The 12,772-nt window shown below is 36.3% G+C and overlaps 2 protein-coding genes across 6 annotated transcripts in view; both read left to right on the forward strand.

Annotated features, from left to right (window-relative positions):
• The window catches only part of LOC147540212 (RNI-like superfamily protein), a 65,418-nt gene that overhangs the window by 50,488 nt on the left and 2,158 nt on the right, over window positions 1-12,772 (forward strand). The gene's annotated exons all lie outside the window — the stretch shown is intronic.
• LOC147540221 (uncharacterized) lies at window positions 1,024-10,973 on the forward strand. 4 transcript variants are annotated; one of them, XM_086644788.1, is made up of 11 exons: window positions 1,024-1,176; window positions 4,367-4,574; window positions 4,679-5,308; window positions 6,094-6,384; window positions 7,223-7,383; window positions 7,675-7,751; window positions 8,075-8,508; window positions 8,753-9,494; window positions 9,961-10,114; window positions 10,232-10,417; window positions 10,521-10,973. In XM_086644788.1, the coding sequence occupies exons 3-7, from the start codon at window positions 4,862-4,864 to the stop codon at window positions 8,092-8,094; spliced, it is 996 nt and encodes a 331-aa protein (XP_086500914.1). In that variant the 5' UTR covers window positions 1,024-1,176; window positions 4,367-4,574; window positions 4,679-4,861; the 3' UTR covers window positions 8,095-8,508; window positions 8,753-9,494; window positions 9,961-10,114; window positions 10,232-10,417; window positions 10,521-10,973. The 4 variants fall into 4 exon arrangements, with proteins under 4 accessions (XP_086500914.1, XP_086500913.1, XP_086500915.1 ...); XM_086644787.1 differs by lacking the exons at window positions 8,075-8,508; window positions 8,753-9,494; window positions 9,961-10,114; window positions 10,232-10,417; window positions 10,521-10,973 and having other exon boundaries at window positions 7,675-7,908; XM_086644789.1 differs by lacking the exons at window positions 1,024-1,176; window positions 4,367-4,574; window positions 7,675-7,751; ... (3 more) ...; window positions 10,232-10,417; window positions 10,521-10,973 and adding an exon at window positions 6,531-6,646 and having other exon boundaries at window positions 4,746-5,308; window positions 7,223-7,305.

Below are 12,772 nucleotides of genomic sequence, written 5' to 3' on the forward strand. Positions count from 1 at the left end.
TATATCTTTCTTTGCTTTTGAATGTTCTTAATGCCTTGATGAACAGAACAATAGGTTTATTGTTTCAAAATCTTTAGATTTAAATCGTATCTAGTGCACGAGAACGGAATCCGGAACATAATTTTTAGGAATTTAATGATTTAATGAGTTTGGTTCGTAAAGAAAAACACAATTATATAAAATTATGTATACTTATTTTTTTTATTTTTTTCTTTGTCTGTTGAACCTTATCTATACTTGGTAAATAAGTCCACCACTCTTTGGTGCAAGGGTTGGATGGCCCTCTTGAACCCATGAGGTTGTGGGATCGAATCTCGGTGGAAACAGTTTACCTTCAAAATTCATTCAATACAATTTAAGCAATATATAAAGTAAAAAATATAATAGATTTGTCGGGCTTAGGTCTCTTTCGTTGTAGTCTACTTCCCAAAAGAAAAAATGGTAAACAACAAATTCCGTAACGGTTATTTAAAGGCGGTGAGGCAATGGTTCAAAGTTGGCGAGTAACATCAGCTATGGAAGCCGAAGCTAGAGCTGCTAGGTTGGCGGTCTCTTTGGCAATGGAGCTCCCGGAGTATGAATGTGTAATGGAAGGTGATGCGATAAATGTGATCCATGTTTGTTCAAAAAATTTGGAGGAGTCTTCATGGAAAATTAGAGCGATCAATATGAAAATTCAAAGTGAAGTATGTAATCTCCGGAGTAGTATCTTCCAATATTGTCCTCGTGAAGCAAATATGGTAGCACATTTGTTAGCAAAAGATTACTTTAATGTCGATCTAAATCAGACTGTGGAGATTTATGATACTCCCAGATCCATTGTAAGTCAATTGGCGACAGATTTAGCCAATATGAATATTTGCTATAGTAGGTAATAAAATTTGGCAATGGCCTACTCTCATCAAAAAAAAAAAAAAAAATGTTTGAGAGAGGTAACTACATAGATAGATAAATTGAAGGGCGACCTACCTCATCAAAAGAAAAAAAAAAAAAAAAAAATTGAAGGCTGACCTAACAAAACCCGGTCACCATCTGTCTGTTTAGCGGGAAAAAAAAGTTGGCTTTCTTCGCCTCTTCCTTTTCCCCTCCGTTTCTCACTTCCTCGTTCAAATTCACCTAGGGTTCCATGAACTATGCAACGATCGATTCCATGGAAGTTCGAAAGCTCGTCTTACAGTACGAGCTCGAACCTCCTGTTCTCGACGATTCTTCCCTTTTTCAATCTTCTAATATTATAAATTATAATTTCTTATTCATTATAGGGTTTATCTTTGATCTTACCCTAATTTTCTATCTGGTTTTATACTTCGGTTCTTCTTTTTTTACATTATTAATCATGTGTTCGAATCCGTTTCCTCAACTAAAATTTTAAATTTTTTCTAATTAGTAATTTGATTCATAGCTATGGAACTGCTTAAAGTTTGAGTATTTGTTAAAGAAAACATTAGTATCAGGATATATTCGTGTTGTCCATATTACTACCACGATATACTCGTGGAACTTGCAAACTTTATCTAGTGTTTTACTGGAATGGTATTGAATGTTTTTAGGGTATAGAATGTGATTAATCAGAATATCATGGAAATCAATAGTGCTCAATTTGGTTATTGGTTCAACTTGAAATTTGATTCTATTTGATGGCTCTTATACGCTATACCCAAGTTCCCAATCAAATAGCTAACCGAGTAATTACTCCAGCGATTAAATGAAAGGAGGCAACTGCACACGGCATCTTCGTAAATTAGATACTATATCTTTTATATTTCTATTGGGGTGACAATGTAACATCATTTTTCTACCTGAGGGTTATTCGCCAACTTTAGAAAGAAATTGACGTCTTTAGTTGATGTTTTAGATAAACTTTCTTTATTGGTCTTCTTGTGTGCTATGGGTTACCATAGTGCTACCTCCACAGACTCCATGTATATTGCCTCAAACAATGCTTGTTCTCTTTCGAATATAAACAATTCTTGTTCTTATTGATGCATGCACCCTTGGAAACCCTTTAGAGGTTTCCCAAAGCTTAATCAGTTAAGCTAAATGTATGGCATGTGAAGAAAGACAAGTTCTAGAATTTTTTTTCTACATGGCAATAGAATCTCAAACTCTTCACTTCAGGGGAAGAACCATATCCAGGCTCCAATAATAACGTGGCCGTCTATCCCCTTCGCCTGTGTTATTTTTATTACTAAACTAGGGTATAGCCCGTGCCATTAGGGCATGGAATTTGAAATCTTCAAGTAGACAAAATAAAAATAGAGAAGAGACAGAGAGAGAATCGTTTGAATTTTAAGAGAGAGAAGATAGGAGAGAGAGAAATAATGTGAGATATTACAGAAAGTGGGTAGCTAGGAAGCGGGTAGCTATTTTGACTTTTACACTTTTATCTTAGAAAGACTCTTTAAAAAAAAGGGTCATGATTTACGAAAAATTGGACGGTTGAGATTTATCAATGAAAGTTATGACATGACATGAAACCTATATCATTTGTTATATAGATGTTCTTGTTAAAATATGGATATTGAAATATTAATTTAAAAGGAATGTTTAAGTAGATATGATGACTAGGGTTTGCAGACATCTTCCTTTCTCACGCTACATAGGAAGCACATTGACTTGTCACTTTCTGGTCGGAGAAGGTTTTTTTCTTACACATTATCTTTTTCCTAGGACCGCGGTATCAGTCTTTATATTTAGGTTAAAATTACCAAATTTTTTGTCACACGGCCACCAAAATGGAACTGAACACAGTGTAGCTCTGGATTATTTTGGTAAAGTCATTGTTCACTTCAACATGAGTAGTCGACTTCAACCAAAATTGTAAAAAAACCGCCGATACTGTTTATGTTGCAGTGGGGTTTCATTTTTTTCTTGCAGTGTTAACAAAATTTCATAAAAACTCTTACATTTGTATAAGAGCTTCTAAGGAAATGCCATTAGTTTCCATTTCTATGGACAACGTTTATTGTTAGAACTTGATAACGCCCTTTTTCTGCTTCTTTACTGTTTGCTAATTTAAGAATTTATAATTCATTTCCTGAAATTTGTAAATATTTCTAAGAAAACCCAAATATTTCCACAAAATTTTCAATTTCCAATTGTTTATACTGAAAACAAAATTTATACTTGACCGAAATCTAATACCTTGTCCATGACTTTGCGAAAAGGAAATAATTATATTAAAGTTGGAGAAGCTCTTGTTTTTGTGACTAAACACAACATCTTATCTCTGATTTTTCTTTTCTTCACTTGTCATGTATTAGAAAGAGATTGTTATGATCGCGTGCCTCTTTTTCCTTATTACTTATAATTCTTTTCCAAAATCTATTTCAGCTATGCTTTTAATCCTCTTATAAGTTGAATAATTTCGTATAATGTTTGGTTGTTGTTATATGCCGTAACCTCTTAGAATGTAAAGACACATAGTTTATCAAACAGTGTTCTGCAATGCAGTGCTAAGGTTCAGCTTCTTATTTGGCATATTCACATTGCATACTTAACAATATTTGGCTGTTAATAATGGAAAGCTTGATGAAGAACTTAAGAACCATTGAAACTGTCGGTCAAAGTTTGTTATTCTATGATGGAAACAGGAGACCAAATCATGCATCCAACTTTAGTGAAAATTCTTCGGAGGAAGGGTATCCCTCCTAGAGTTGGATTTATGCTTTGGGCAACATTCATCAATAGAGTTCCGACGGTGGATGCGCTTAGACGTAGGGGATTTATGATCATCAACCGATGCATCATGTGCAAGGAGAGTGAGGAGACAAGTGCTCATTTGTTCATACACTGTAAGGTTGCACAAGGATTGTGGTCATACTTCCTCAATTCGACAGGCATAAAATGGTGTAATCCATCATCGGTTGCTGACCTTTTCGATCAATGGGAGAAGACCCCTAAACCGAGAGGTAAGAAAGAGATTTGGAACCTCATCCCGGCAGCTATAGTGTGGAGCATATGGAAAGACCGCAATAACAAGACTTTCAAGGAAGGAAATGCAAACTCGAACCTAGATGTCGAGGACATTAAGTCAGTTATTTTTGGTTGGGCTAAAAATCTAAATTGTATTGGTTCTGCTAACTTTATTGATGTTGTTTTCAATTGGGAGGCGTGGATTGGTCAACATATCCACTAACCTCCCCCCCCTTTTTGTATAGTTTTTTCCCCTTTTAATGATTAATTCAAAGTTTCAAAAAAAAAAAAAACCATTGAAACTGTAATTGATGCATATTAATTTGTTTTATGATGTAGTAACTGATAAATTAACTCATGCCATGCCAAGTGAGATAAATTAGGTTGAAAGTTGAAACCTTAAGATCCATATTCGGATTCAACAAGTTCTATAGAAGTGATACCTGTGCAGGTCCATCGGGTGAAGCTTGCCATCTGCAACTTACGCGAACGTGCCCTAGCAGTCAATAGTATATTGTCTTTAGCTCCTCAGTTGAAAGAATACCAGATGCAAAATTTTATAGAGAAAGGATCCATTTGGTTTGATGAGGCTATATTACCAGAACTGCAATCTATGGTTCCAGTAGCTGTATTTCACTGCCCTGATCTATTATCTCCAGGTTTCTGTTAACTAGTTCACAGGGTTTGCTCATTTTGAAGAATCTTCTTCAGTTACCTTCAAAATAAGATTTGCATTTGACTTTTTTAAATTACTTGTGTGTAGAAATTTTACTAAATGCAGTGCTTACGACCAAATATGCCGGGTCACTACTTAAAGAGTGTTGTACGAATATTTCAATATTGAGGTGGCCGTGCTTACAGATGCTTGCAGATTTTATACAAGTTGGTAGACCCAGACATCCACATCCTCTGCTTTCACTACTGTCTTTTACAGTCTCACAATGCAATGGAGTCCATTTGCCTATCAGACCCTCAAGTAGCACGGGTTTTACGAGATATCATAGTTCAGAGATGCATCTGCCCAAATATGATTATTGAAGTCACTGTTGACGTCCTTAACGATGTGGTTGATTTCATGACAAGGATTTTTTTCTCCGACGGAGAAATTTCCCAATGGATATTATCTTGCATAAGGTCTACAAGAAGATCAAAAGAAATATTTTCAACTTCCGGGGTTGAGAAAGTGGGAAAAGCTACGGATCCTCCAACCGCTGCTCATTCAATTGATGCGTTTGAACTTAAGGAGCAAACTGTTTTAAAACTGCGTAAAGCTTTACAAGCAGGTGCAGAAGCTGCATTTAATGAAGATGGATGGCATAGTAACTTGTATTCCCGCTTGAGATTATACTGTGTTCTTGTTCATGTAGGTGGGTTGAAACCAAATCAAGAGGAGGTAGGTTCCTTTTATCACTTAGCAATTTCTGCTTCATAATCTACTTCAAAAGATAAGTCTAAGGCACTAGGATGGACTCCAGTGATGATGAAGGTGCACTTGGAGTGCTGCGTGGTTCTTGTGATCCAGTTATGGAACAGTTATCCAAGACTTTGTTAGAGTTATATTTAAGGTATTTTTAGGTGAGCAGTAAGCTATCTATTAGGATCAAGACCTTGTTTGGAAAGTTACCGTGGATGTTATTCTGTTATATTTGTAGTTATTATCTATCTAGGTGGGGATACACTTGCACAGGCTAGAGAATTAGGTACATTTAGGTCTTTAGGATAGATTTCATGTACATTTGGCTTGGGGACTCTGCAGATGTTAATTTTAGCTGCCCCTTCAGGATAGTTTTAGAAGTCCATTTAGGCAGTAAATATGTCCCATCTGATGTATCTAATTCATATTTCTATCAATGAAAATTATCTTGATAAATCATTTCTCTTCCTGTTCATTTATTGTTTTCATATGAAAATTACATCATGTTATATGGAAATAAATACTCCGTATTGTTTAGTTTTTGGAAAAAGCATTAGTTGTGACATAGTAGTATAGTCTTAAGTTTCCTGCAAGTGCCGCACAAGGTGTTCACTGGCGGCTCACTTTCTGGCACCTCCATGATGGAATCCTGATCTCGCCTCCTTCATGTGCACCATGCTTGAATTATTCGTGCATTTATTTTTAAGTCATTTGCCCATCAGGTTCACTCATTTTTATGTTACTCATTTTATCATTACTTATAGGTGGTATTTTGGCTCCGTCTTCTGTGCATAACTGATTCGCCAGGTGGTGACGTGAAGCATCCTGGCAGAAATGTCCATATCACTAAACACAGATTCGAGCTGGGAATATCTTTTCTTTTACTTATTCCAGGGTTCCGTGATAGTTCATTGACAGAAAATATGTGTCGAGAGTGCCTTCTTTACTTTCTAGGACCTGTCATCTACGGTCTTCCGCCTTTCGAGCAAGGATTTGAAATAGCTCTTTGGCTTGTTGTTCAACTCTTGTTGCAGTGTAATGATAAAGTCTCCGAGGTACAGTATATACCATTCTTCGACATTAAATTTAGTCTGGGATGTTATTATTGGGTGTAAGATCCACTAGTGGACTAAAGTTTGATTACAGATTTGGTATATCAATGGTCCGAAATTTATATAGAGTTTGCTATTCCTACTTGTAGTTTCTCCAAATTCAATGGAACGTTAGCTACTTAGCTGGAAACTTCTTTTCTTGCCGTATTGGACAATCTAGTACCTGAATCATCGTATCTGACACCCGGATACTTCAGTCACATAGGTAGGTAGAGTGTGAGATTTTGTACGGACATTTAATGAGGACTTGCACGCTTACATGTTTTTAGGTTCTGCAAATTGTTTTGCATTGGTTGCTTCAAAAGTAAAAATGTCATAGTGTTAAAAAGTAATGGAGTATCTATTAACTATGACAAGAAAATATACATGTGCGCAGCCATACTTCCACATTTGACCTTTTCAACTCGTCTATTTGGCACCTCCATATTGCATATGTTCGGGTTTTCAAGCTTTCAGCAACACTGTTTTGTTGCAATGCAGATACGTCTTGAGATCCAAGTTAACACTGAACAGTTAACTGCGTAGAATACTTTTTCTCTTTTTCTTCCGCAAGGAACTGTTCACCAGTCCTTATAAGCTTGTGTACGTTACTCTTCTATTAATATAATTCATTCTAAGTTAAAAAAAAAAGATATGATCCCAAAATTTCAACTGATGTATGGAGTTTTTACGTAAGGCTGAAGTATGAAATCTCATCTATGATGGGAGTGCTTACTCTTTTACAGAATTTACAGTTCGCAACTTGGTCACCTCTGTTTTGACTTTTTGTGGCATTGATCAGTATTGTAGCAAAGCAATTGGGATGAACATAAGAATCGATAGTGCATGTTGGGCATATGTCCTTCGGCTAGCACACGAGGCTGGAATCACTTCAAATTTCAACAGCATAGCAAAAGCTGCAAGGATTCTTCGACCAGTTGGCCCTCTTTCCACCACTAATAGGTTGTACGGATTCGTATATTTTATTGCTCTCTTGCAGCACTTAATTTGCATGTTTTTATTCCCCTAGCTATGAACATGTACTGACATGTAACGTTTGGCATGGTAGTCGCCTTTCTGTTTCATCTAATAATTTTTCAGTCACCTTTTAACTCCTCAAGATTTCTTAATACATGCTATTATGCTTATAATTCTTTTTAACGTTTGGCATGGTAGCTGATCATTTCCTTTCTCTTTCATTTATTTGCTTATAATTCTTTTTTAGAAAATTTCATTTTTTTTGTTCTCGTACAGGTCTGATGATGCGGTGATTGAATGCTTGTTTCAACTACTCGAATCGGGTCTACTTGTTCAAAATGGAGTTGATATAAGTGAAACAATCATTTTTTTTTTTGAAAATTAGAATGAATTAAGTGAAACAATCATGCACTGCATTCTTTCGTCTAATGAACCTATTCACCCAGTACGATAATAATTCTTACAAGTACAGCTTCAAATTTCACAATTATTCGGAAGGAAATTCTCAAATGTACAATTAATCTTGTTTTCCTCAATATCTATATGAGATTATCATTATTATTGTTATTATTGATATTATTATTAACTTATTCTTATAGTATCACTCCTCTCTAGTTCTGTATGTAGGAAGTCATCGGTATTTGTGTGTAAATTTCTAAGAGACCATTGATTGCAGATGCTGGGGAAAATAATTGACATTTATGCCGAAGCGCACACCGACATCTGACAATGCTGCAGGAGCATATGAGATGCATCCTCTCCCTTTGGACTTCTTAGCGTTGGCAATCAAGCCTTTCTGCTCGTGTTTTAGGTTTCTTGAATTAGCTCTTGAGGAAAGAGCAGGAGATGCATCATCCAGAGAAAGAATTAGTTCCTCCAGTTCTACTAAAACGAAATCAGCTGCTGTTGCTGTATTGGCTTCCTTTTACGTACTTTGTAGGGAGAAATGGCAACGGAATGAAGGAACTTGCATCAGCAATTTCAGTTTCAGTTCAACTTGTACTAGCGATGATGGTGTTTCTTGGTCAATGTTTGAGATTCCTACCTCTGGATAAACTACTTGCACACATGGATTCCCATTCGCACTCTTATGAGCATATATTCACCCAGGTAGGCAGTCAGTAATTCTCTAAAGTAAAAATAAAAAAAAAAATCTTGAATGTGATTATTATTTCGACTATCTTTTCCGGCACCTGGATGAAATGATATTTGTTCAAAACTAAATTTAAATGCTCAGATATATGGAGTCTTTGACAGGACTATGCTGTTTATTTTCAAATTAAGCTTTGTTTAATTAGACTCTGCACATGATTTGATCCAAAAAGTTTCTAAATTCACTTCATTTCTGTTGAAGTGGGCTGGCCTAGCAATGCCCCTTTTTCCAGAACTTCTACGTGTTCCAGATTTAGTTCAAAGCTTGGAGGAGTCAGAAGGAGATTATTTTGCTAATAAGGGCAAGTATTATCAGTTTGAAGAACATATCAGTATGCTGGATGAAGATCTCCAGGAACAGAACATAGCAAATGAAGAAGTCAATAATATCGAACACGATTTTTCTGTTGATTCTGTTCACGAGGTCCTTAGAAATGCTTCAGTAAATGCTGATCCTGCTTTGAAGCTCCTTAAAACAATAAGTGGACAAAATAGTTCTGATAAAGACAAAGTTGAGTTGCAAATAGCTATTGTAGATGACATGGTTCCTCTGCTTCTTTATAATTCTTGTTCCCCTTTACAAGAAGCATTTTGTGTGTGGTGGTATAGTTTGGACAAAGCTTCAACTCAAGTTCTTATTCCTCTTTTCTGCGTCTGTATAAAGAATTCCAATATGGATATCGATGAAAGAAGCCTATCTTCCATCTGTGATGCCAAGTCATTATCCAATCCGAATTTCGGAATTTGTACCAAGAACTTGTCGAACAACCTCTTTCTATCCTTACATGCAGAATGGAAGTATATGTTACACCACTTATATCGGTCTTCTTAGACATTCTGGGGGAGCTTTTAGCTAGAAACAGACAGATGTGCCTTTCCGCTTCGTCCAATGATGGCGACATGAAGAAAGACGAAATCTTGAGAGCGGTTGATACCCGTGATAGGTGTGTTTCTACTTTCGTCTTTTAAAAGTAAAGTAGACGGATGAAATGCTACTCCTTTTTGTACATTTTCGAAAAACCCCATATTGGTTGTGGTCTTGTGGACAGGGCATGTAGTCAGTTCACAAGTGGGGAAAAAGCCTCACCTCTTGCGCTAACTTTTGGGGTGAGAGAGGCCTAAGCCACCCAACACTGCTATCAGAGCCCACGAGAAACACGTTTAGGCTAATAGTATATCGAAGTTAAAGTCGATATGTAAGGGACAGATTGTTGCTGGGATAACGCCACATTGTTGTGAGATTTAGCCAGTCCATAATTGTGGGGGAAGCCTCACCTCTTGAACTAGCTTTTATGGTGGAGGAGGCCAAGACCACCCAACTGTACATTCCACTTCTAGATAAAGAAATCTAAACCATTTGGGGGGATGCCAATGATTTTCTTGTTTCCTTCATTTGGTTTTGTTTTGCAGTGCTGTGTGTCAGATACTTCTTGAGAACTGGTTGAGAATGCCATCTCTTGGTGTCACTACAGCGTCTGTTTTAAAGGCTGGATCTGTAATCTGTTCCTTTATTTCATCATTGTTTTATTTAAGACCATCTGTCTTTCGAGTTGTTCATTTCCAGGTAAATGTAGCACTCTATACTATTTCATGCTTTATGCTGTTTTCTGAATCGTTATCTACTTCTGTTTGTCTGGATTATGTTCTTCTTTGTTTATCCTTTATTATGTTTCTATTATAGGGTTATGATATGAAGTTGATACCAGCTATAGTCAAAGGTGTAACCGTGACAAGTCACTTTATCGGATCCCTCAAAGATTCTCTGAAGTTTTTAGAGTTACCAATGCTTCCATTCGTGGTTGTTCTTATTTCAAACATAATCAGGAAATATCCAAGTCATTCTCACAGTTTACCTGCAGCTCACGAGGTATTTTACCTTTTGAATACTCATCTGGTAGCATCAATGGGTAGTGAAACTTGTTGATTTCGGTTCATTATCTGATTCGATTTCTTTCATTGTCAAAACTTAGGTTGTAACGCACTTGAGAAGTATTGCTTCAGAGTCGTTTACTAATTTCTCTATAGAGGTTCTAGAGGCCGTGGCATGGTTTGCTATTACTTTCCCATCTTTAGAATCCGAGGTGAGAGAGTTTCTAAAAGGCTGCTCTGAAGCAACAAATTCGAGCAAATCTAACGTAGCTCAAATACAAGATTCATAACATTTCAATTCTTCAATCACTGAATGAATAGAGATCATAGAAACTAGTAGAAAGATATGGGTATTTTCGTATCTACATGTCGGGAACAGTTTTATGATTCCCAACTTAAATGTCGTAGATGGTAGGCGTGTTTGGGAGTTTATATTTTTGTGAAAAAGAGATAGTGAAAAAGGAGTAGTAATTTATTTACTGCAACTCTGTAAATTGTAATATTTGTCACAATGTTCGAATACTATTATCAGATCATCTTTTGTAGGACCTAAAGGACTGAAGATCATTACTATCAGCAGGAAAAAACAGTTGTCTTATCGAAATATATTATCGAGAAAGAGCGAAAAAGAATATTAAGGAAAAAAAACTAAAACGATAGAAGATATCAACGTTTCACTGGATCACGAATAGATCACTTGGGTATGGAAAACAAAGGCTTTCACTTCACTTGCCTTAATCTTCTTCCTCAAACCTGAAAACCATTCTGGTTTAGGTTGATTGCCTACTTGCCATATTAGAAGAGATTGAGAACAAGTAGATGCACTTCCTCTTCTTCCCACATCAAGATTCAAAATAAGAGAACAAAGATCATTTTCTCCTCAGCCAAATCAACATGATATGCTACAAACAACGAAACATCACTGAAAACAGGAAATTAAGCCGAAGACAATTTTGTGTTAGTCTTGGACATGATAATAATCTTTTAGGCTTTGGGTTCGTGATCGATACTTTTCAGGATTGGGTTTATTGTGCAACCCCCGCAAAAGCTATGCAAACCCGTGCAAACTAAGTACAAAATATGATCGAGTGTGTGCCACCTTTACTTGGGCAAGCTTGTGCAAACCTTAATTGGGAGCTTAAGCCTAAGCGATATTGTTGGATCCTTCTTGGCAGAAGAAATTTTGGTCTCGGAAGTTTTGACCAACTTCCTGTTTCATTTGCAATAGATTTCATGATGAACTTGAACTTGAACTTGTAAGAGGATCATGAGAAGTTTTAAGATACTACAGAAATACAGAGCCTGCACTTTGAAGTCAAAGGCGCTTGGGGTGTATATAACCATACATGGATGCCTTGAGGACTTCCATTGGGACGAAGATCACACAACATTGGTCTGTTTGGAGGTTTGAATGGGCTCGACAACCACAACGTTAGACATATCTCTCGCTTATAACATCTCCTACAGAAATATTTAACGGTTGATCTGGTGTGACTTGCTCGTGTTATTTAGCAACACTATATTGATATGTTTTTAAATTGTAAATTGTATAGTTTTGATCCATTTCTGGAAAAATTAAAAGCCCAAACGAGCCCCCTATGGGAACACACTCCTCTCAAAACACAAACTCCCACTTTTTACTTTGAGTTACAGATGATTAGTTACAAAATCAGTTCAAGTCAAAGGGGCTGAACACTTTCTCCTTTTCTTCTTTTTCGATTCGTTAATGCTCAAAAATAAAAAAAACTATGAACCTTATCTTTCTCCATAAGTTTGATTCTAGAATCTTTAAAATTGAGTTGTAAGCCTTCTCTAGATTGGTCAGTAGACAAATTTAAATTGGATAATGTCGGTAGTTTTTGTTTGGATTTTTGGTTGAAATCAGTTGAAAATTCATACGGAAGGGTCGTACATAAGTATCGAGTTTTGCAAAAAGGGCATGACTTTTTGTTATTTTGCGAAGGGGTCGTGGGCTAGTATTGACCAGTTAAGTTTTAACACCTTTAATTCTAACCCCATTCTTGAAAATATAGTGTTACATTTAAATAAATTTCATGCGAAGGGGTCGTGGGCTAGTTTTATTTGGAGTTTTGGTTGGAATCAGTTAGTCAGCAAACTTTAATAATTTGAATGATCTCGATGAATGGTTTGCAGAATAATGGATTATGGGCTAAACGTAGGATCATACCCTTTTCAAGTAAAAAATTCGGTAGGTTCTAATCAATTTTGGAATTGAACTCTACGCCCTCTACTGAATACAAGTCTAACAAGTAGGCTAAGACCAATTTTTGTTACAAATTCAGACCCAAGTTAGCCTAGATCAACTCCGCTACATTTGGATTGAATTGGTGGA

The sequence above is a fragment of the Eschscholzia californica genome, unplaced genomic scaffold (assembly GCF_041429995.1).
Source record: "Eschscholzia californica isolate CP2 unplaced genomic scaffold, dmEscCali1.0.p SCAF_5, whole genome shotgun sequence".
Classification (NCBI taxonomy): domain Eukaryota; kingdom Viridiplantae; phylum Streptophyta; class Magnoliopsida; order Ranunculales; family Papaveraceae; genus Eschscholzia; species Eschscholzia californica.